We start from the raw sequence: 24,517 nt of genomic DNA, 5'->3' as shown, positions 1-24,517 counted from the left end.
CAGATTATTACAACACCCACCAGCCGTCCTGAGAGGGCTCCTGAGAGAAACAATACAAAGAATTTGTCTACAATTACTTCTCTGTGATGAAGGAGGAAAAATTCATTGGATCAAGGAAAAAACTTCCATTAAAATAAAAACAGTTGGGGCCAGTCTGGTGGCACAGAAGTTAAGTTTGCATATTCTGCTTCAGCGGTCCGGGGTTCACTGGTTCGGATCCTGGGTGTGGACCTATGCACTACTTGTCAAGCCATGCTGTGGCAGGCGTCCCACATATAAAGTAGAAGAAGATGGGCATGGATGTTAGCTCAGGGCCAGTCTTCCTCAGCAAAAAGAGGAGGATTTGTGGCAGATGTTAGCTCAGGGCTGATCTTCCTCAAAATAAATAAATAAACAATAAAAACAAAATCCATTTCCACAAATCAACCAAAATGGATTATCTAATTCTCTAACCAGGAGATAGTTATTGAGCCTTAAGCATTAAGACAGATCAGATTCACAATGTTTATTATTGCCATAGGAGCCCTCATATTAAAACAGCAATTTGAGTCAGTTTAGCACTATAATATGAAAACGGTGAGCACATCCTTTCGTGGATGGTGTTTAATTCTGGCCCAGTGCTCTGGTGCTGCCAGGTGCCACTTGGGATGAATTCTGGAGGGCCCAACTCCTTGCCCTGTCTTCTCTAAAAAGCTGATGAAAGATGAAACCCAACACGGAAAGGCACCACGCCTGGGAAATCAGTAGTAATCTTGACCTGCGCGCCTGGGAAAGAGGAGGGCAAGCGTGCCTTGACTTGCTTGGAGTAAACTATGGAAAGAGAGATCGATGAAACATGAATCTCAGGGTGACCACAAGAGGTTTCACTGTAGAATCCTGTTACATTACAAGAACACTTAGAACAATTTGCTTGTTAACTCGTCTCCACCAAGACCAAAATCTGCTAAACAGAACAAAACCAAAGAGAAGAAAACTGGTCTCTTCGTCAGCAGTTCAATATGGCAGAAGAGGGTGGGGTCAGCAGCTGTCCACTCCTCTGCTCCGAGAGCTGGCTCTTCCTCCTGGAGAGTCCCGGCCAAATGGCCAGTGTCGGAAATGGAAAGAGCCCAGGGTCTCCAGGGTACTTCAGAGTAAGGAGAGTTCTAGAACTCACACAACCCAGAGCCTGCTTTCCACCAAAGCAGTCGGCCATGAGGGCTACATCCTCACTCAGAATACCCTCACTCGTCAGGACGTTTTTGGAACTCCTCCTGGAATTGCCTTCAGAGCCAGTCTGTGAGCCATACCCAAATACCAGTGTCGCTGCCTGAGATTCGGACCCCGTGTCCTCATCAGGAGCCTAGTGCTGACATTAGTCCCGCCACACTGGACTGGCGGGTTATGATGAGCTTTGTGCGTGAGCCGCTCACGACGGGGAGGGGACTGGGCAGCTGAGCTTGGGCCTCCCAGCACTCACACAGCTGGTCCTCTCACCTCCTCAGCCTGCAGGCTCCCCTCTTCGGGCTCCCTCAGAGAAGCCTTTGCTCCCCCGCCCCCTCGCTGAAAAGGCTGGAGCGCCCCAAGGCCCAGTCTTCAGACCCTCTCACTCCCTGGAAGGTGCGTCGCTGCCGCGGGCTGGGAGTGCTTTCCACAGCGGGTGATTCACAGTGCTGCCTCCAGCCCCAGCCTCCTCTGGAGCTTCAGCTCATCAGTCTAGCTGTGCACTTGCGCCTCCCTCTGGAGGTCGCACAGGCCTCTCGTGCCTAACGTGTGCCCAGCCAAACTCTTGATTCCTCTGCTTGCTCCTTCCCCAGTCCTCCCCTGGCATCCCCACTGTCCCGGCTCAGCCCCCAAACAGCATCACCCTGGACCTCCCTCTCTCACATCCCTCTCCCTTCGGCATGTACCTTGAATCTGGTCACCTCGGTCATCGTCACTGCTGCCCCTCTGGTCAGGCTGCCGCCATCTTCTCACCTCTGCTGCAGCTGCCTCCCGTCCTCTCGGCCCGCCCTCAGCAGCCAGCACGAGCGTGGTGAGCCGTCCATCAGGCCAGGGCCTGCCCCTGCTCAGAGTACTGTCCTGAGTCCTCACAGCCGTCTTGAGGCCTCGGTGTCTCCCTGACCTCCTCTCCTGACACTTCGACATCCTCAGCTGCACTCCACACACGCACTGCGGCCCTTGTCGCTCCACATGCTCATTGCCCAGGGCTGCCAGAGGGCCTTCCACTGCTTTCTGTGGCCTGTGATGCTCCACTTGCAGATCTCTGCGTGGCTCGTCCTTCGCTTCACTCAGGTCTCCACTCAAATACCTGAAGAGTGGCCCCACCTCGTCTCTCCAACCCTTCACGCCATTCCATCTTTATTTGTATTATGTGACATAGGCCATTCTGTCTGTTTGTTGTCAGTGTCTCCACCTGCATATAAGCTCCATGAGGGAAGAATTCATCTCGTTCACTTCTGAGCCTCCAGTTCCTAGGAGGGGGCCAGGAGCTCGGTGAACACCTGTCGTAAATGAGCTGCCCCAGTGCTCCAAGCTGCAGCACCCCTGCCCGTGGCATGAGCCACCATGGGATGGGTGAGGCCCCTACACCGTGGGGACGGGTAAGGCCCTCTGCTGCCACGGACGCAGGGAAAGCCCCTTCTCACCAGCAGGCTCTGCGAGAGGGGCTGCTGAGCCCCAGCAGTGTAATTTGTGAGACAAAAGAAATACAGTCTCTAGTCTCTACTCTCTTACCTAGTTAGAGGTTAAAAAAAAAAAAGTTCCAGGCCATTAACAAGCAGCAGATCAGAAAGTACAAATGTGAGTCCGTTTGTAGCACTCACCACGGGACGCTGAAGCAGGAGTGGTCTGACTTGGGGACGGGATGTCTGGAAGGGCTCCCTAGAGAGGGGTTTCAGGCTGCATGTTGAGGGTCTGAATGTAACACATCAACCATTTAGATCACGATGAGATGAACTGGTGAAACTTTATGTAGTAGGCTACTTCGTATTTCTCAGTTTTTCTTTCCATAACTCAAAGAAATGGTATAACTTCAGCCTTTCCAAATTAAAACTCCCTCATAATGGATGTGCACATCTTGGCTTCTTCCATCAGCTCATCTGTTTCTGAATTACACTCTAGCAGCAGATTCCTCACTTCCCTCTTTCCAAAATCACTTGTCGACTTTTTCAACACGATACTTTAGACAACAGATCGCACACAGAGAGAAGTGGAAAAGGTGTTACTTAGCCCAGCTGGGAATTTGCTTCTTCTGTAAAATGCACTCGTGTAGCAGATGGGTCAGCTCTCATGTACATGTAGAGCCTGAATCACAACCGGATTAGTCCTGCTCAACACGTGCCAGAGTGCACTGAGGAGGAAGGGGGCACGGATCTTAGTTCAGGGCCAGTCTTCCTCAGCAAAGAGAGGAGGATTGGCAACAGCTCAGGGCTAATCTTCCTCAAAAAAAAAAAAAATTAAAAAAAATCCATTGAAATAAGCAGGTGTCAGTAGCCATAAAAGAAATACCACTGGCAAAGACAGAATTCTCAGAATGGTGCATCATCTCTTACATGGAGACAACACATAATTTTCAAATTTCAGATTCAGTGTAGGTTTAACTGATAAATTTGGCGTAGCCCGGGAGAAAACACACAAGCTCAGGCACAGGGTTTGTAATCAGAGGGCTGGGATGTAAGCACCAAATACGGTACTTCCTAACTGACTGGCCTTCTCAGGGAAGGTATTCACATGCTTCTGGGCCACCGTTTCCTCCTCGATAAACTGGAACGTATACCCGTTTCCGAGAGTTTTACAGAGCACGTTAGCTGGCGCGTGGAAATGCGTGCTGGGCGCAGTAATACTCCGTGACTGAAGCCGTGAGGACGCTCGCTGGCTGTTGCGCTTCCTTCTGCCTTGCGGATTCTCACACACCTATGGCCCCATGGGATTTAGGCATCTTCTCCGAAAGATCTTTTCGAGAGTTACCTTCTGGTTTAGTTTCCGGGGAAAATTCAGTTTATAGGTAGTAAATTTTAAAGATGAGAGTTTGTGCCATCAAATATGTTTTTGTGTACTGCGATAACACAGTGTGGGGAGGAGCAGAGGTGGGACTGTGAAGAGGAGGCGGTGGGCGCACACTGCCTGCTCCTACGTGCCTTTGGAGGAGGAGGATGGCCATGACCCCAAGGGAAACACGAAGCTACCAGATTTCCTCATGTCGTCACTGTCGTTATTGGACTTTCACCCTCACACGACGAGGAAAAAGATTGGAAGAAAAACACGAAAGTACCAGTGGGACCTGTGGGACAACATCAAGCTTGTCAGTAGAGTCTTAGAAGGAGAGTAGGGGGAAGACACTAAAAAATTTGAAGAAATCATGGCCCAAAATGTCCAAATTTGAGGTAAACTATAAACCTACAGATCCAAGGAGAGAAAACTACACCAAAGCACCTCATAATCAAATGGCAGAAAACCAGCGGCAAAGAGAAACTGCTAAACGCAACAAGGGGAAAGCACGCTGGGTAGAGAGGAACAGAGGTGAGAAGGGCAGCGGGCTCCTTGTCAGAGACCACGCGGGCGAGGACCCCAGGGCAGCACCGTGCAAGTCGTGACAGAAAACCCTGCACCCAGCAGGAAGGCCTTCCAGAAATAATGAGGACGGGACACCTGTCAGACAGCCCGAAGCCGAGGGAACGCTCTGTCAGCACACCTGCCCTCAGGAAGTGTTCTCCCGGCAGAAGGAAAATGAGACCAGGTGGGTCTCGGGATCTACACGGAGGAAAGGGGAGCGCCAGCAACGTCAGATATGTGGGTATTTTTCTTCGTATCTTTTCAAAGACTTTAAAAGGTAGCTGTTTAAAGTGAAAATAATAAAAATGTATTTTGAGGTATTCAACATATGTACGACAACAATTGCCAAAGGATGGAAGGGGAAAATGGCGTGTGTGTAGGCTGCTCGCACGGCATGTAAGCAGTGTGATGTGTTTTGAAGGTAGACTGTGGAAAGTTAAACGTATGTATTTTATACCCTGGGGTAACACTAAAAGAAAAATTTAAAAATCAAAGAGGTACAGCCAATAATGGAGATAAAATGGAATCACAAAATAATGCTAAGTTAATCCAAAAGAAAGCAGACATTGAAGGGAAAAAAGAACAAGGAACAGATAAGACAAGTAGAAAACAAATAGCAGGAGGACAGATTTAAATCCACGTAAGTTAATGATCACATTAAATGTAAATGATCTGTAAATGGCCCGGGGTTCACAGGTTTGGATCCCGGACGTGGACCTACACACCACTCATCAAGCCATGTTGTGGTGGCGTCCCACACACAAAATAGAGGAAGACTGGCACAGATGTCAGCTCAGGGACAGACTTCCTCAGGCAAAAAGAGGAATACTGGCAACAGATGTTAGCTCAAGGCCAATCTTCCTCACCAGAAAAAAAAAAAGGTAGAGATTGTCAAATTAAAAGTACAAGACTTGGGCTGGCCCAGTCGCGTAGCGGTTAAGTGCGCACGTTCCACTTTGGCGGCCTGGGGTTCGCCGGTTCGGATCCCAGGCGTGGACATGGCACCGCTTGGCACACCATGCTGTGGTAAGCATCCCACATATAAAGTAGAGGAAGATGGGCACGGATGTTAGCTCAGGGCCAGTCTTCCTCAGCAAAAAGAGGAGGATTGGCAGCAGACGTTAGCTTAGGGCTAATCTTCCTCAAAAAAAAAAAAAAACAACATAAAAGTACAAGACTTACCTGGTGGCATAGTGGTTAAGTTCGTGTGCTCCGCTTCTGTGGTCCAGGGTTTGCAGCTTCAGATCCCAAGTACAGATCTAGCACTGCTCATCAAGCCATATAGTAGCAGCATGCCAATAAAATAGAGGAAGATTGTCACAGATGTTAGCTCAGGACCAATCTCCCTCACAAAAAAAATAAAGAAACGTAAAAAAGAAAGAAAAATACAGGGCCTAACTGTATGCTGTTTACGAGAAAGCCACATTAAATATAAAGATGTGTAGGTTAGGGGCCGACCTGCTGGCACAGCAGTTAAGTTCGCATGTTCTGCTTCTCAGCGGCCTGGGGTTCACCGGTTTGGACCCCGGCTGCGGACATGGCACTGCTTGGCAAAAGCCATGCTGTGGCAGGTGTCCCATGTATAAAGTAGAGGAAGATAGGCATGGATGTTAGCTCAGGGCCAGTCTTCCTCAGCAAAAAGAGGACTGGCAGTAGTTAGCTCAGGGCTAATCTTCCTCAAAAAAAAAAAAAAAAAAAAAGACGTGTAGGTTAAAGGATGGAAATGTATTTTAAAATATTTTATATATATATATCAATATTACATATATAAAATGTATACATATATATATGTATATAAAAAACATACACGAAAACTAGTTCAAGGAAAGCTGCAGTGGCTCTCCTGACATCAGGCAAAGTAGAATTCAGTGGAGGGATTATTGGCAGGGGTGAGTGAGGACATTTTGTAATGGTAAAGGAGTCAATTCATTAAGAGAGCGTGACATTCTCAAATGTGTATGCACTTAGTGACAGAGCTTCAAAACACGTGGAGTGAAAACTGACAGAGCTGAACGGAAAAATGAACAAATCACAATGACGGTCAAGATTTTGACATCTCTCTCGATAGGAGATAGAACAGGCAGACAGAAAATCCGTCAGGATGGAGAAGACTGAACATCGCCAGCCCACTTGAGAGCAGCGGCGTCTGTAGAAGGCACCACCCAGAACAGTGGAATACACGTTCTTTCCAGGAGCGCCTGGGGCATTGACAAGACGCACCGCATTTTGGGCTGTAAAACAAGTCTCAATAAATTTAAAAGGATTGGAATCATACATGATATGTTTCCTGACCATAGTGGAATTAAATTGGAAGTCAATACTAGAAATCTAATTAAATTAGAAATCAAAATTAGAAAGATATCTGGAAAATCTCCAAATATTTGGAAATTAGGTAAGTCAATTTAAGTTAGAACATGTGCCATACAGCGTATTGAAGACTAAGGTGGTGTCACAAAGTCAAATAAATGACTGGTCTCACCATTCTCTAAGAGTTAGAAACGCTTTATGTACTACATGATGTTGTATACTATATTAGTCATGCATAATAGATTATCCCTATATATGCAAAACGTAAAGATGCATAAGCATTCTCTTCATTGCAAATTAACCAGGGATCCTCACGCCGTCACCAGATACGACTGCAGACCCTGGAAGACTTGCGAAGTCTCTGTGCAGCAGGCTTCGCGCCCCACCATGCTCTGTGAAGGCTCCTGGCCTTACAACACCCTTCCAGAACTCCTCTCCTTAATTGCTGCCTCCCTCAGGCTTGCTCACTCCTCCCCCATCTTCCGCCGTTCACAACTCCCGGGATGCTCCCTCTGCTCTTTCTACCCCTCGCCCTGCACACAGCCCCTCTCCCCGCAGCTCCGCTGATTCTGCTTTTCCCCAGGAACCCAGGGACATGTAGACGTGAGATCTAATGGCCTTACTCAGTCCTCAGCCTCTTGATCTTGTTTTCTCTCCCCAGGCTCTTGAATGCCGCCCTGGCTCAGCTCAGCTCCTTTGCTGGAGCAGCTGTGAAGCCATCACAGGCTCTGCTTTCCCTTGCTGTAGCCTAACGGAGAGGACACGTCAAGGCTCAGCCTTCCCCACCTCAGTTCTGGGCACCAGCTGTGCCTGTAATTAGTAGGTGCTCACTAATGTTTAGGTAGTTAATGAATGAATCAATGAGTGAACACAAGAATGACTTGTTCCCCCAAAAGTCGCCTGCCACTTCCCTGCGTGGGTGAGCAAAGCAGGGTTTGATTCTGGTTCCCTCCACTTGCTAGCACAGTGACTCCAGAAAAACCACTTTCTGAACGCCACTGTCCACTGTGACGGGGTGAACGAGGCCCACTCGGCACGCAGCTGTGAGGGTGAGTCCTGCGTGCACCGGGCCTGGGGCTCCTGCACACGCAAGTGCTCTGTAAACTGGCTGTGCAATGTGCGGTCCAGGGGACACAGGTTCTCCCAAGAACTTGTAAGTAACGCTGCCTTCTCAAAGTGCAATGAGGAAAGCCCAGATACTTAGAATGTACAAATTAGGGACCTAACTGAAAACAGATAGGTAGAGAGTTGTGGACCTTGTTGCCTCCTCCAGAGACCAGAGCAAAGTTCTTTCCTTCACCTGATGGAACACGGATGTGCCTCAGACTCCGGGTCTCTGCTGAGCAGCAAGCAGGGAACGGGACTCGGTGTCTGCCCTCACAGGGCACAGACAGTGTGGCTGTGGTGGTGGGCACCCCGGTGGGACCCCCTCCGCTCGACCGTGGCATGAGGTCACAGAGAGACAGCGTTGGGGAGGGTGCTGAGGACTGTCCAGGACGTGAGCCCCTCACTGGAGCCGAGTGCCATGCTGAGGGACGGGGCGACTCCCCAGGCATCTGGGCTTATCTCCCTCTACACTCCGTACATCCTTCCCTCTGCTCTGATTCCTGAGCTTTGGAGGCAACTTTGTGATGGGTAGTTTGGGTTGCTAGGGAGACAGAAACTTGGAAGAAGGTGCCCTTGATGGGGACGAGAGCATCCCAGTCACCAGCAGTGACTGCCCCAAGGTCAAGTTCTGTGCTAGCCTCTTACTCCGTAAACCTCAGTTTCTGTGAGTGAGCATGACCCGAGGCAGCCTTTCCTTGTCCAGATCATTCTGGGGCCGTAAAGGAGGGCGGAGGCCCAGACTATGGGCCCAGCAGGTCTCGTAGCAGACTGCCATCCCCAAACCTTCGCCTGGACAACATCACAGTCACTTCACTGTGCCCTTTCAACCTGCGATTCTGTTTAGCACCTAAATGTGACGAAAACAATCCTCCATCCTTTTATCAGTCTGTTGCCACACACTGGCTGACTCCTCTGAAGACACCGAGCACATCTAGAGTTGCATGTTTACCTTGAGAGTAACAGTTCTCAACACCTTTTTCTGAGTTAAAAAACCCTCAAAAATTCTGATAAATCCTCTGCTAACCCAACATAACTACCCCCCCCCCCCCCCCCAAGATCCCAATTACAAGGCTGTGCCTCTTGGAGGAAGTCGGCAATCTGCTGGACAGATCCTGGTTCCCTGCTGGGAGAGGCCCCCTCTCCTCAGCCCCTCGGGACTGCGGGAGCATGGCCAAGTGAGAGCTGCTTCGCCCTCTTTCCTGCTGGGGGTGGCAGAGGAGAGCCAGCAAGACAAGCCAGCAGACACAGAGCTCTCGCATCCTGCTCTAAGCCCTTCTACCCCCGGGCCTCAGGAGACCACGGGGATGCACAAGGGCGATGGAAGTGCGGGGGGGCGGTGTGAGGTCTTCCCTCCCCTTCCTCCCTTCTGGTGGGATTCACCACTACAAGTTCACCAAGGGCCCATGTGGCCAGAATGGGCTCCTGGTGGGGACAGTAGGGTGAAGTTTTGTCTGTGTAGTTTGGAAATTGCTGTTTATGGAGTGCTAACTGTGTACCAAGCATTTTGATAGACACTTTCACGTGGCTCCTCATTTAGTCTTTACAGTAACAATGTAGATGATTTAAATCTTCAGTTTATAGATGAGAAAATGAAGGCCCAGCAAGCCTTTAAGTAACTTTTCTAGGATGGCAGTGGTGAGTGACTCCAAATTGCTTGTCTCACCTCTGTATGCTGCTGCTGTGCTCTGGCATGGAGATAAAGTCTTAGCTCATGCTTTAGCTTATGCATTTAATATATGCATTTTTTTAAACAAAGGTAATTAACCAGATAATTAAGTGTGAGCATGTGTCAGCATGTGTGTGAGCGTGTGTCTGAGCTGTGCTTTAAGGAGCCAGGTAGCTGTCAGGAAATATGAGTTTGGTGTTTTCTTTGTGTCACTGTGAGCGCCTGTGTTGGAGAGATGTGGCATTGGGAGTCATTGCCTGTGACAACAGCTGTCGTAGGGTGTGGAGTTAGGGATGTCTCAGTGCCATGTCCTTGTCCTCTGGTCCTTAATTACCACAGCTTAGTTCTCAGAGTACTGTTTTGTTCTGTCCTTCCTTCCCCTCCCCAGTTGAGGTAGATGTGGGTAGATGGAAACACCTGTCACCATCTAGGGACCCAGCGTCCCTTAACCCGTAGAGCTAACTGGATGGGGATGATGGGTGTGTATATGGAGAATAGGGAGGGGAGAGGAGGTGAGCAAGGGGGGAGTCCTTGGACCTTCCTTCCTGTCAGAGGAGGGTTGTGTGTGTCAGGGGCTTCTGTCTAGGGAGCCTAGGCCAGCACACACCAGCTTTAGGGTAAAACATTTCAGGTCTCCTTGTGTTCAAAGAAATGCAACTTACAAATTCCTAATCATCCTATTGAAATATGGTGACATCCTAACCTTTCAGTCTGGATTTTTCCACAAATCCATGCAGATAGTAACAGGGAAGAGCGTTGCCTGCCGCTAATGATGATCCGTCTTTGGCCAGCAGTAAATCCTCCATGCTGGTGCCTGGGCCTGGTGTGGGCACACGTGTGTTGAGTTGCACACCTTGTGGAGCCACTTATTTCTCAGCTGTTCAGCGTGGGGGTAATGTGGTTATTTAAGCCTAGCTGCAGGCCCTGTTCCAGTGCTGCTGCTGCTGCTGACGGGTGTGACTGAGTGAGCTGCGTGCTTATTAGAGACGTTTGTCTGTGACGATGCCTGTGACTTGAGAGCTCAGAGCTGTGGAGGATGTCACTCAGGGAAGCTCTGTGGTTACCTGGTTAAAACTGCGTTCCCAGTTTATAGCTGTTAGTGGCTCTGTTAGCACAGCTTCTCCTCCCCTACACTCCCCCTCCCCACTCCCAAGTGATTTAAATATTATGGACATTCACAAGAAATCTGTCTACTGTCTGGGAGGAACATTGTATGTGCAGTGATTCTGCGTCCATCCAAGCTCTTGGTAGGACTTGGTGAGGAGAAAATGGCTCCAAAATGTCAAGAGGGGACTAAATTGATGAAAATGTGGGAAAAACCCAAGCAGAATATGATTTCATTTGTTTTGATTTGCCTGGGCTTTAATAATGAAATAATGCTTTTTTAAAATGTTTGGTCCCATGTGTATGATTTTCAAAAACATGCAAAACTAATCTATAGTGATAGAAATCAGGACATCAGTTGCTTATGAGTAGAATTGACTAGAAGGGAGGGGGCATGAGGGAGCTTCATGGTGACGGAAATGTTCTGTATCTTGTTAGGATTATGTTTTCTATGGGTGTATACATTTGTCAAAACTTTTGAATTGTACATAGAAGATTTGTGCAGTTTACCCTGAGTAAATTTTAACCTCATTTTGACAAGACCATCCAAGAAACATACTTTTATTTACGTAATTTTACATTAAATGTAACTAATCCCTATCTACTGGTGTCAACTTTTTTACAGTTCAAGTGAAGGATAGAAGCTTTACCTTCCTTCATATAATCCCATTTCATCTAAAATTGTCTTAAATATTCCCTCTAAATACGTTGGGAACCATATGAGACACTAGAATAATTTTTACTTCAACCAACAAACATAATTTAGAGAAATCAAGAGAAGAATTGGAGTGTGTACGTACCCTTATTTTCATTCTTTCCTCCTTCTTGATGTTCCAAGGTTCTTTCTTTTATCATTTCCTTTCTGTTTAGAGAACTTCCTTTAGCTATTCTCTCTTCTGTTTCTTCTTTTAGATTTGCAGAAAAGTTACGGAAATTGTATGGAATACCCCTCACCAAGCTTCCCCTAATGTTAACATCCTACATAACCGTAGAATAGTTTTTGAAACAGGAAATTAACATTGGTACACCTTTATTACCTAATCTTCAGCCCTAATTCAAGTTTTGCCAGTTTTCCCACTAATCTCCTTTTCCTGAAAACAGCTTTGAGATGTAATTCACGTACCATGAGATTCAACCATTTACAGTGTATAATTCAGTCGTTTTTAGTATATTCATAGAGTTGTGCAACCATGACCACCATCTAATTTTAGAATATGTTTATCACTACCAATAGGAACCCCCCATACCCCGTAGCAGTCCCCATTCTCCTTTCCACTCAGCCCCTGGAAACCGCTCATCTGCTTTCTGTCTCTACTGATTTACCTATTCTGGGCAATTCATAAAATTGGAATTTTTATTTTAGGCTTTTGTGTCTGGCTTCTTTCATTTAGCGTGTTTTCAAGGATCATCCATGTTGTAGCATGTGTCACTACTTCATTCCTTCTCATTGCCAAATAAATATTCCATCATGTAGAAGCACCACATTTTGTTTATCCATTTGTCACTTGATGGACTTTTGGGCTGTGTTATGAATTGTCAAATTAACACTTCTTAACTGAAGCACAGGTTGCCGGATGGAGAGCTGCAGTTCAATAATAGCCCACAAGAAGAATTGAAAAAGAGAAGTTCATTACTCACAGGTCCTGGAGGAAGTACACAGCGTGCCTTGAGGGACCACACAGGGAGGTCAAGGCAGAGTGCAGACAGAGACAGGCCCCAGGGCACATGCGTTTTTGAGGGTCTGTTGGTGAAGTGCTTTGGGGTTCCCAGGCTACAGCTGAATTGGTCAATTCAAACCAAAAGACTGCAGTTTTGGTAAGCCCCATGGGGGTCTTATCTAAGGGGCACATAAGGGAAAGGCTCTGGGAGGCAGGGGAGATTGTTGATCACAAGGGCTATTGGAGAAATCACTTCAGGGACTTATATTTGCTTTGGACTCTGTGGCTGTTATTTAGGGCATGTGCTTGTGTCAGGGGCCAAGTGTCAGTTGAAGGTCCCTGCAGACCATTTGGCCAAACAAAATGGATGTCAAGGCAGCAATGCCATGGAGTAGGTGAGCTAAACTCTCGATAGGCTGTTACTGAATAATGCTGCTTTGAACATTTCTGTGCAGGTTTTTGTGTAGTCTAGCCATTCTTTTAGTGTAGATCTGCTGGCAACAGATTCTCTTAGTTTTTCTTCATCTGTCAATGTTTTGAACTCCCCTTCATTTCTGAAGGACATTTTCCCTGGGTGTAGGATTCTGGGTTGCCAGTTCTTTTCTTTGAACACATGGAAAATGTTGTGCCACTTCCTTCTGGCCTCCATGGTTTCTGATGAGAAATCCAGTATTGTTGAATTATTTTTCTCCCATAAGTGAGGTGTCATTTCTCTCTTGCTGCTTTTAAGATTTTTTTCTTTGTATTTAGTTTTCAGAAGTTTGGCTGTAATGTGTCTTGGTGTAGATTTCTTGAGGTCTATCCCACTTGGCTTTTGCTCAGCTTGTTGGATCTGTATGTTTCTGTCTTGCCAAAGAGCGTAAAATTTCAGCCATTATTTCTTAGAGTATTTTCCAGCCCTGCCAACTTTCTGTCTCTTTCCAGAACTGCAATGACATGAATGTTAGATCTTTGTTATAGTTCCACTGGACCCAGAAGCTCTGTTCATTTTCTTTTTCAGTCTATTTTCTGTCATTCAGATTGGGTAATTTCTCTTGTCCCATTGTCCAGTTCACTGATTGTTTGCTCTGGCCCCTCCATTCTTCTCCACCAAGTTTTTCATTTCAGTTACTATATTTTTCAGTTCTAACATTTCATTTTGTTCTTCTTTGTATCTTCTCTTTGCTGAGACTTGAAGTTTTTTCATTTGTTTCCAGGAGGTTATGGTTGCTCATTGAAGAACCTTTTTTATGACTGCTGAAAAACCCTCCCCAGATAATTGTAACACCTGTGTCATCCCTGTGTTGGGGCAGGTGAATGCCTTTTCTCATTCAAGTTGCTACACCCATTTCCAAACCCATAATTGAGCCATCTATTGGAATCTTTTCAGTCTCAAATAATAAGTTTTTCCATGATTAATTTAAAAGAGAAATTGTATAGTTATCACTCAGAATTTGCTAATCTGTGGCCCAAACAGACCCGAGTTCTGTGTTATCTCCTGCTTGTGCAGTTTGGGTGCATCAGCCATTTGCCTTCCCTTCGTCTGTATTCTCTTCAAATGCTGTCACTGAGCTGACCGTGTTTCCTTCTGGTGACATCATCATGAAGTTATTCCCGGTGGCTGCATCCTTAACTACATTTGTCTCATTTATGACTTCCAGTGGCTCGTTTTATTTTACCCTCTTTTGAGGGCTTCATAGCTGTCTCTTCAGCTTGCCTAATTATTTTGTTTGTTCTGAAATGTCCTTATAATTTGTATTACGTCAACCTTAGCCACATAAAATACAATCTTTTAAGTCGTTCAGCAAATACTTATTGTATTGGGGATGGAATGATGAGCAAGACAGACAAGGTCATTGCTTTCCTGAAGCTTTTGAAGCCTAGTACCTGAGGATTACTGTAAATGCTCAATAAGAACATGATTACCTTTTGACCTTGTTCCCAAGACAGACATAGATGGAAAGAAATTAATCTTGTCAACTTGCTGTTTTCTTGTTTAACCTGAGAGGTGACTCAAGGGTCACAAGGATTTGTGAGCTTGTTTTACAGAAGAAAAAGAATACCTTCAAGGAAGTTAACGTCACCAAATAAGCAGTGCCCAGCTTCTGTTGACACCAGAAGTCAGATTGCCCAAGGGCTGATCTGGAGTGAAAGAAACGAAGATTACTCCTTTGTTTCTCCAAACTCCTCCTGCCAAGCCCCTAGCTCTGTAAAAGCCCCTGCTTTCTTCTCTGTTAAGGCGGATTTCAGAAAACCCATCCTCCTGCCTTCTTGTCTTGGCCATTAGAATAAACCTTTCTCCTTCTCCAAGCACTGATGTCTCAGTGATGGGCTCACTGCTTATCAGACACACAAACTTGAGATTAAGGTTTGGTACCACTTTGAGTCTAGTTGGGGAGGAGCGAAGATAACTTCATAGAATAAATGGTATGCAGAGAATTTAAATAGGGTGATGGGTGACAGAGTGAGTGGGTAGTAACTTTACACTGGGTGGGAAGGGACGAGCTCTCTGAGGAGATGATATTTAAGCTGAAATTTGATTATTTTGTAGACTTTCCACCTCTCTGTTTTCATTACCCTTCTGTTCTTGCATGTTGTACACTTCTTCCATTAGAGCCTGTTATGGGCTGAATTGTTGCAAATTCATATGTTAAAGCCCTAACCCTGAGTGTCTCCGAATGTGACTGTATTTGGAAATGGGGCCTTTAATGAGATAATTAAGTAAAAATGAGGCCGTTAGGTTGGATCCTAATCCAGTCTGACAGGTGTCCTTGCAAGAAGAGATTAGGACACACAGATGCTAGGGATGTGTGAACACAGAGAGCAGGCCATCTGCACGCGAGGAGAGAGGCCTCAGGGGAGCCAACCCTGCTGACCCCGTGATCTTGAACCTCCAGCCTCCAGCACTATGAGAAAATAACTGCCTGTTGTGCAAACTCCGCGGTCTGTGGCATTTGTTACGGCAGCCGAGCTAAGGCAGAGCCCTTAGCATGCTGACCACAGGTATGTTAAATTCCCTGTCTGATAATTCCAACATCTCTGTCTTATCTGAGTCTAGTTCTGATGCTTGATTGGTCTCTTCAGACTTCATTTCTTTCCTTTTAGCATGCGTTGTAATTTTTGGTTGAAGGCTAGGTATTATTTATTGGGTAACAGGAACTGAGATAAACAGGCGTCAGTGTGAGGTGTTATGTTAGTCTGGCAGGGGTTGGGCAGTGTTGAATATAGGTTCCAGAGGCTTCATATTCCTCTGTCGTCCTTGCGCTTTCTCACCTGTTGCCTCTGAGTTTCCCTGACAACCCACCTTAGATGGAGCCTGCATCTTGCAGTCTCCCAGCTGTAATCCTCTGTGTTTATAGTTCCTGCTGTGTGTGCCATGTCTGGTGATCCCTGTTAGTATGAGTTAAGGTGTGTGAGAGGAGGGCAAGTGTTCTGTCATCTTATGATTAAATCTCGGTCTTGTGGTGGCCTGTGTCTCTGGGCTCTAACCCTCACAAGTGTTTCTTAGCCCTCTCCCCTCCTTAGGTGAGTCAGGAACAGAAGAAGGGCCAAAGTGGGAGAATACCCTTCTCCTTGGGTGGGATAAGGCTTTGGTAAAGTCTTTTCTCCTGGAGAAATTCCCTTTGTTGTTGGAAGCACCCTGGCTGTATTGCATGATCTTTCTATCCCCTGCCGGAGCTGTGTGAGAACCTGATGGGGCTCTGGGAAGTCAAACTCAACTGTGGGGCCCCCCTAGACTGAACCCCCAGGAGTTTCTTACGTTCATAGTAGGCCACGCCCAGCTTTCAACAATTTGTCAAAATGATCATTTATGTGTTCTATTAGTTTATGGCTCTAGTGACTTCTGTTCCAGGGAAGCTGATCTTGGCTGTGACTCTCTGGATTTACCTCTTTCTCTAGAATTTAGTGTGGCCATTACCTGAAACCTCAGTTCAATGATAGGTCCAAGAAAATATTTGATTTTTAGTTTGTTCTCCTTTTCTTGTTGTAAGGATGGGACTGACAATTTCCAAGCTCTTTACATGTTAAGACTGCTAAGCTGAGATTTGGAAGGATCAAAGTGTTTGGTGATTAGAGGAAGAGCATTCTGGGCAGAGTAGACATCTAGGACAAAAGGACTAAGCATATTTGGGAAACAGAGCAGGCCGATGTTACTGGTTCATGGTGAGGAGGGGCGAGTGATGTCCCATGAGCCTGGGGACGCAGGCTGGGCGAGGTCAGATGGGGCTTGGTCAAGGACCTGGGATTTCATCCTGGATGCAGTGAGGATCTGCTGGAGAGCAGGGAGGTGACATAATCTGATTTCCATTTACAAGGTTTCATTCTGACTGCTGTGTGGAAGATGGATAGGGATGGGAAGAGGAGAGAATGGAAGTACTAAATAAGAAAGCCACTGAGAAGGTGATTACTGTAGTCTAGGTGAGACAAGATAGCTTAGCTTGGGTGGTAGTTATGGATTTAGGGTGTGTTGGAAGTGGATTGGAGAGTCATCAGCAGATATGTGGAATTTGAAGCCATGGGAGTGGGTGAGGGGTCACCTAGGGAGAGTAAGTGCAGAGGGAAGCCCAGGACGGAGCCCTGGAGGACTCAAACGTCTAGAGGCCAGTTATAAGGAAGAGGATCTGGTGGAGGGGGACTGCTTTGGGAAACCAAGAAAAGAAAGTATGTCGAGGAGGAGGGCATGGTCAGCTGTGGCCAGAGAGGTCAGTTGAGATCAGAGTGGAACAGTGACAACATGGAGGTCATTGGTGACCTTGAGAGAAGCAGTCTCAGGGAGGGGGAGGTGATCGCAGCATGAGTCAGGCTGAAGGAAGCTATGTGAGGTGAAGCAGTGGCCGCAACGACAGCCACATCCTTCAGGCAGAGTCTCTGGGAAGGGAAGCAAAAACTGGGCAGTAACTGGAGGCCAATTTGGGGTCAAGGAGTATGATTTCCTTGCCTTCTTCCCTCTTCTTTGAAGTGTGTAAGCTCAAGGCTCATGGAGCTGCTGGACAAATCCATGTTCCTGGGTGCCCAAGGAGCATTGTGCACAGCCTAAGACATGGCTGACGTGGCCTGGGCTATGGTCCAGAATCCACAGAGGTGGGTGCTCCGAGGTGGCTGGCGAGCCTGTAGGAGGGAGGAGTGCATGTGAGCGTGTGTCCTGAGACTTTCACCACAATCGGGAAGTGCCTGACAGGAAACCTTGATTACATTTGAAGTCCATTGGTATTATCAAAAATTTTATCAGCAAATGAAAAGGAAGATCTGTTGGATCCTTTAAATATAATTTCAACTCTTATACATTTTGGATGGTTGTACAGTGATAAACAGTTAGTACAATGGTTTATCACCTGCATATGTGAACAGATAGCATCATTTTGGTTGTGAAGAATTTGAAGAGGTCATTATTACCTGTTCTCAATTAGGAATTGTGTGAAGTCATTTGAAACATAAAATATAATGTGAAGAATTATGGTCACAGAAATAAGTTTCTCATTAAATTGGATAATATTTTGTTTGAAAAACACTTAACCAAAGCAGATATACAAACGGCAAGAAAGCACACAAAAAGATGTGTCTTTTCAAATATTTTGCCTGTTTTTATTGGGTTGTTTGTTTTGTTATTATTGAGTTTTCAGAGATCTGTTTACATTCTGGATTCAGGGTTTCTTTTAATCAGATAGGTGTTTTGCAAATATTTTCTCCCAGTCCAGTGGGTTGTCTTTTCATTTCCTAACTGTATCTTTTGAAGAGGAGATTCTTTTAATTTTGATATAGTTTATCAATTTTTTTCTCACGTGGATTGTGCTTTTGGCCTTATACCTAAGAAATCTTTACCTAACTCAAGGTTGCAAAGATTTTCGCTTGTTTTCTTCTAGAAGTTTTATAGTTTTGTTTTTTACATTTAGATCTATTATCAACTTTTCTGTAATTTTTGTATGGATTGAAGTTCTTTGCTTTCCATGTGGGTGTTCAATTTTTCTAGCACTGTTTGTTGAAAAGGCTGTTCTTCCTTGATTGAATTGCATTTATACTTCTTTTGAGACTTAACCATGCTGTGGTCTGTTTCTGGGTTCTCTCATTCTGTTTCATTTATTGCTGTGTCTGTCCCTTCACTACTACCACGTTGTCTTGATAACTGTAAATCTTGAAATCTAGTACTCTGAGTCCTCCAGTGTTTTTCTTTTTGTAAATTATTTTGGCTGTCCTAATTCCTTTGCTTTTTTAAATAAATTTGAGAATCAGCTTGTTGATTTTTACAAAAAATCCTACTGGGATTTTGATTCAGATTGCATTGAATATATAGATAAATTTGGGGAGATTTGCCATCTTAACAATATTGGGTCCTCTCATCCATAAACATACTGTGTCTCTCCATTTAAGTTGTCTTTGATTTCTTATGTCAGTGTTTTGTGGCTTTTCAGCTTAGAAATCTTGCACGTATTTTGTAAAGATTTATATCTAAATGTTTCATGGTTTTGGTGCTATTATAAATGATAGTCTTTGAAAAATTTCATTTCCAATTTATCAATAATATAAGGATACAGTTGATCTTTGTATGTTCACCTTGTATCCTGTGACCTTGCTCAACTCAGTTACTTCTAGTAGCTTTGTTGTAGATTCTTTGGGATTTTCTCTGTAGACAGCATATCTTCTGCAAATAGGAACAGTTTAATCTCTTCCTTTCCAAACTATAAACCTTCCATTTCTTTTTCTTGCCTTGGGTTAGGATCTCCAGTATGATTTTGAGTAGGAGTGGTGAAAATGGACAGCCTTGCCTTGTACCTGATCTTAGGGGAGAGGCATTCAGTCTTGTACCATTAAGAACAACATTAGCTGCATGTTTTTTGTAGATGCCCTTTATCAAGTTCAAGATGTTCCTTTTTCCAGTTTGCTGATAGTTTTTATTATGAATGAGTGTTGAATTTTGTCAAAGGCTTTTTCTGCATATATTAAGGTGATCATTTAGTTTTTCTTCTTTAGTCCATTGTCATGGTAAGCAACATTAATTGATTTACAAATGTTGACCCAACCCTGCGTTCTACAGTAGATATCTGTTGTTTATGAAGTATTATCCTTTCTGTATATTACTGGATTCAACTTGCTAACAATTTGTTTAGGATTTTTCTGTCTATATTTATAAGAGATATTGGCCTTTTCTTTTAATATCTTGCCTAGTTTGGTGTTAGGGTAATCCTGGACTCATAAAAAAAAGTTGAGACTTATTCCCTCCTTTTCTGTTTTTGGAAGACTTGTGTAGAATTACCATTATTTCTTCTTTAAATGTTTGATAGGATTTGCCATGTTTGTATATATGTATGTTTGTCATGTATTTGTATGTATATATATATGTATGTGTATATATATATATTTTTTTTTTAGTGAATTTTTGTGATTATGTCTTCCAAGGAATTTGATCCATTCCATTCAACTTGTAAAATTTATGGGCACAAAGTTGTTGGCAATATTGTCTTATTATTCCTTTAATATCTGTAGGATCTATAGTGATGTTTCCTCTTTCATTCTTGATATTCGTAATTTGTGTCTGTCTTCTCTCTCTCTATTCTCTTTGTTTAATCTGGCTAGAGTTTTATCAACTTTATAGATTTTTTAAAAGGGGTCAGCTTTTTATTTTATTGATTTGTTCCTCGATTTTTTTTTGAAGATTGGCACCTGAGCTAACATCTGTTTCCAGTCTCTTTTTTCCCCCTTCTTCTTCTCCTCCCTTGCCAAAGCCCCCCAGTACAGGGTTGAATATTCTAGCTGTAAGTCCTTCTGGTTGTGCTGGATCACTTCACTATGGGCCTTTCATTTTCCTTGCTGTGTCATTGTAATTTCTGATTGAATGTTGGACATTGTGTTGGAGGCAGTGGAGCAGAGGTCAGCAAACTTTCCCTGTAATGGGCCAGATAGTAAATACTTTGGACTTTGAGGGCCACATCATGGTTTCTGTTGCATATTATTTTTCTATTTTTTTCTTTTTAAACAGCCCTTTAAAATATAAAACCGCTCTTAATTCATAGCCTGTGCAGAAACAGGGCATGGGTTGCATTTGGCCCCTGGGCCATGGTCGACCAACCTGTGTACTCGAAAACGAGGTAGGTAGTGTTTACTCCTAGAAACAGCCATACCTCTTGTTCTGCTGAGCTGTTAGTGTCAGGGGCTGAGCTGGGTTAGGGTTTTGTTGTTGCTGTGGTTACCTTCATGCACCGCTGACTTCGAATTTCTCCCCTTTCCTTGTGCTGAGGGTGGGGGCTGAGCTGCCAGAGTGTCTTCCTCAGGTCCTGCTCCACCCTCCACTGTTGGCTTTCCCTTTGGCTCTGTGCCTCAGAGGAGTCTCCTTCTGTCCTGTGTTCCTCCCCCAGCTGTGGACTGCTCTTCTGGCCGTTTGCTGGGCTGCTAGTGGAGGACAGAGGGGAGTTCTCTGTTGTTTTGGTTTAGCTCCTGTCTCCTGTGTCTGGGTGGTGGGCCTTCCCAGTGATGCTGTCCCGCTCCTGTGGCAGCCACACTCTGCCCTGTGTCTTTGGCAGGTGTTGTGCTAGAGGCAGTTTCCTTCCCCTCCCCTAAAGCAGGAAGAGGCTGATGGTCTGGGCCCAGGAAGGCCCTGCCTCCCCCGGGTAGGCTCTGGGCGGCGGTTCCCACGGAGGGTTTGTTCAGTCCACTCTTTCAATCCACTTACTTCCTAAAGGGTTTTTTAAGTGTAGTGCTAAGAAAGAGGTACTGATTTGGAGTCTGGTTCCAATGACAATATGCAATTAAGAAGTGAATTAATGGCATGTTAAAGACTCCCAGGAGGAAGAACTGGTAAGGGGAGTTGGGTCCATCCTGGTTAAGGGTCATAACTGTGTTGGGCTCTCGTTTCAGCCTAGCTGTTTTTAGTGGCTGCTACAGTATAGGCAGGGCTACCAGGTGCTGGAGCTGCAAGGAGCATTCGCATGGAACAAAATGGAATACCCTGTGAACATTGCAGCCTGTGACTTTGTGGGACTCAGTTCCCCTGAATAGAGGCCCTATCTGTATGTAGGCTCTGAGGGGTTTGCTGCACTTGGAGTGAAAATGAAGTAATACCTTTTAAAACAATCTGATAAGTGGACAGAATTAGAACAAACAGCATGAAAAGCCCTCATATTTTAGTTCAGCATTTTAAAATTACATGATTATGAGTAAGTTTTGAAGACAGGATGTTACTAAATAGTTGACAGTTGAGTTTTGTCATGCTGTTCTTATGAGCTCAGCTTTTACATCGCGAAGTGATGCTGTTTCTGCGTCAGCTCATAGTGTTCTAAACTGTCAAACCTGTCGTTCAGAGAGGGCAAGCACCCCCGAGGGCCAGATTCTGCCCCAGGATTCGTGTGGAAGGCTGTTCTAACCAGAAGCATTGCCTCTTCCCCCAGATCCAGACGCAGAGGTGTGTCTCCATGTATTGCGACTTGTCCAGTCTGTGGTTCTGGAACCAGAAGTCTTCTCGAAGTCCGCCTCCGAGTTCCGGAGCTCCCTGCCCCTGCAGCGCATCGTGGCCATGTCCAAGAGCCGCAACCCCCACCTGCAGACTGTGGCCCAGGAGCTCCTGGAAGACCTCCGTGCTCTGCAGCATGATGTGTAGGGGCACTTGGCGTGTCCCTTCCCCTTCCCCAGGTCCCCACTGTGTATTCTGAAACCGTCACCGTGTGCCATATGTTATAGATGGCAAAATGTGATTGCCTAGAGATGGGCCTGAATTGATATGTACCTCCCTCACTTCGTCCTGGAAGTGAACGTACTTTGGGTGGTTGGTTAATCTTGCCAAAGGGGAGCCTGAGAGAGACTCCTTCCTTCCAGAAAGGCCCGTGTCAGCTGTACCTGGAAGAGGACCTTCTGAGAGCGGCTCCTGCTGCTCCGGAGACTTCCCCCGTAAGAATGGGAGATTAAATAACCATCTCCTCTGTTGGTCAGCATTTTCCTGAGACGCGCTTCTTTGACAAGTGATTCATTCTCTCTCTAGTAATTATAATGAGTGCCCCCAAATGCAGATGTACCTTTAAACCTTTTGGTGAACCTGCTATTTCAGATGACATTGGACATTTTAGTTCTTTATTTTTGTGGCTCTTTTATTTTTGAATAAAGGAAGTCAGAAGAGTCATTGATGTGCAACAACTATTGTTTTAGACATATCGTAAACTTGATACTAGGAAGTTGGCTATTACAGTGCATATGCTTGGTTTGTAGAAAAACTCGTTCCGTTCTTCTGGGTCCTTTGGCTGTAAACTCAGAAGTTCAGATTTTGTATCACAGATAACATGGAAAGATGCTCCTGGATTGGAGCGCATGCATTTGGTTGAACTTCCTTACATGATGTACACGGTGTGTCCAGGGTCCCCTCACCACATATCTCCTTCTCATCTTCACCCAGCCTGCTGCAGAGAACAAAGGAGGAGACACTTCACTTCTCACAGATAGCACGACGTGTGAGGGCGGGAGTTCCGCCTCAGTCACTCCTTAAAGTCACGTGAGGGAACGTGTTCCCTCCTTTCTTCTATGCTGCTTCCCCCCGTGAGATGCTGCGGGTCCTTGGACTCCGGGCGTCCTGTAAGAGCGGGAACAAATGCAGGCCTGCCCTTCCAGGGGACTTATGAACTGTTTCTGCTGTGTTTGACATTTTCGAGTGACTTCATGTTTCTGTTAAGTAGGTTTTTATGTGCAGTTTATGGCTGAGGCCGAATGAAGGAGCTTAGGGGAATGCACAGTTGCTTGGATTTCATGAGCCAACACATTGTGCAACACCAGTTACCAGAGCAGAGCAGTGTTGTAAAAGGCACTTTAAAATTCAGGGAGGCAGAAGTTGGTCCATCTGTGCTGTGTGGTTCCATAGGTCCTGATTATTCGCTAATAAAATTGAGGATGTGTTTTTGTACTTTTTCTAGCCTGATGTTTTCTTTTTGGTTATTTGTTTGATAAGGTAACGGGAAATAGCTACTGTAATTAGTTTGTGCTGCCTCTAGAAATGCAGGGGTTTTTCCTGCCAAAGATGGGATCAGTGATATGTAGAGAGATATGAGACTGGGCCAAGCCTGTGAATGTTGCCTAGTTTAGCTAATTAGTAGATGGATGTGATTAAGAAGGATAAGTTGTTTTCTCCTAATTTTGAAATGCTAAGGATAACAAGAGTTCTTATGAAAACTCCTTCAGGAAGAAACATGACCAATGCGTGTTTTGAAAGTGTATCACAGGAAAAGTGCTGAAGGCCAATTCTAAGGAGTGACCAGTCTTTCTAATGTTTCTCCTCTTCATATGAAGGTCAAGAGGAAAACATGGGTTCTTTAATTTTTTTGCATTGAGAGATCCAAAGGAAACTCAGTTTAAAAAGTATATGTAAAAGCATGTACTTGGCAGCATTTGAGGTCACTTATGAATTTTAGAATGAGAAGCACGAGCAGTAAAATGGTACATATTTGTTTAGATTTAATTTGTAAAGAGTTCCTCTTACATTCATTAAGTTAAGGAACGCTTTCTCTCCGTAGTGCCGTCAGTTTATGTGGAAAGGCAGGAAACCTGCCAGGCCAGGTCCCATCTCTTTTCTGTGAAGTCCCAAGGAAGCAGATCCTCGTTAAGATGCAGGTCAAGCAGAACTTTGTGGCCGGCTTTGGATGCCCTGTGTTGCTCATGGCGTGAATTGGGATGAGCTTCATGCTGTAAGGGCTTCTTCTCATCCCAGATGTTTATATAGCCCCTTGGCTTTCACTTATTCCAGAAGATTTTAAATTTAATTAGAGTTCCAAGCATAGCCGTACAAGTCTGAGACTTGAAGAAAATCAGCCCAAGGCTGGAAGTCAGACCATGGGCAAGGAGGGGTTTTAATAAAAGTTGTGAATGTGCCCATTACACGGATTCTACCAAACCTGCCATTTGCTACATTGCCATGACATTAATAAGAATGGAAAAGGTTGATAAATAGTTTTGTAGACTTACTGATTTCTGAGAAGTCCTGACGTTGAAGTTTGCTCTATTTCCTTCTGTGATGTAGAAGTTTAGACTGCCTTTTAAGGACTTCTCTAACCAGTGTATGATCTCGCGCATAGACCCTGATAGAGTGTGGGACACAGTCCAGGATTCAGCATTCTAGAGAGGGTGTGCCAGCTCAGACGGTGGAGCGAATGAGCCCGTTCAAAGGTCTTGGGGTACATTTTCAGTCCAGGCTCAGGTGGGG

The 24,517-nt window shown here is 45.2% G+C and overlaps 1 protein-coding gene across 8 annotated transcripts in view; it reads left to right on the top strand.

The window, feature by feature from the left end:
* HSF2BP (heat shock transcription factor 2 binding protein) overlaps window positions 1–23,229 on the top strand; it is a 107,897-nt gene extending 84,668 nt beyond the window's left edge. For 5 of the 8 annotated variants that reach the window (XM_070488963.1, XM_070488966.1, XM_070488965.1 and 2 more), the window contains one exon: window positions 21,729–23,222. In XM_070488963.1, the coding sequence (XP_070345064.1) occupies window positions 21,729–21,937 (209 nt within the window). In that variant the 3' untranslated portion in view covers window positions 21,938–23,222. Of the gene's footprint in view, window positions 1–21,728 lie in introns of all 8 variants that reach the window. The other 3 variants (XM_070488964.1, XM_044750762.2, XM_044750765.2) reach the window with 1 other exon arrangement.
* Window positions 23,230–24,517: the final 1,288 nt, after the last annotated feature.

This window comes from Equus asinus, chromosome 18 (genome assembly GCF_041296235.1).
Source record: "Equus asinus isolate D_3611 breed Donkey chromosome 18, EquAss-T2T_v2, whole genome shotgun sequence".
Taxonomy (NCBI): domain Eukaryota; kingdom Metazoa; phylum Chordata; class Mammalia; order Perissodactyla; family Equidae; genus Equus; species Equus asinus.
Note: the sequence above shows the minus strand (reverse complement) of the source record. Positions and strands in the feature narration are given on the sequence as shown.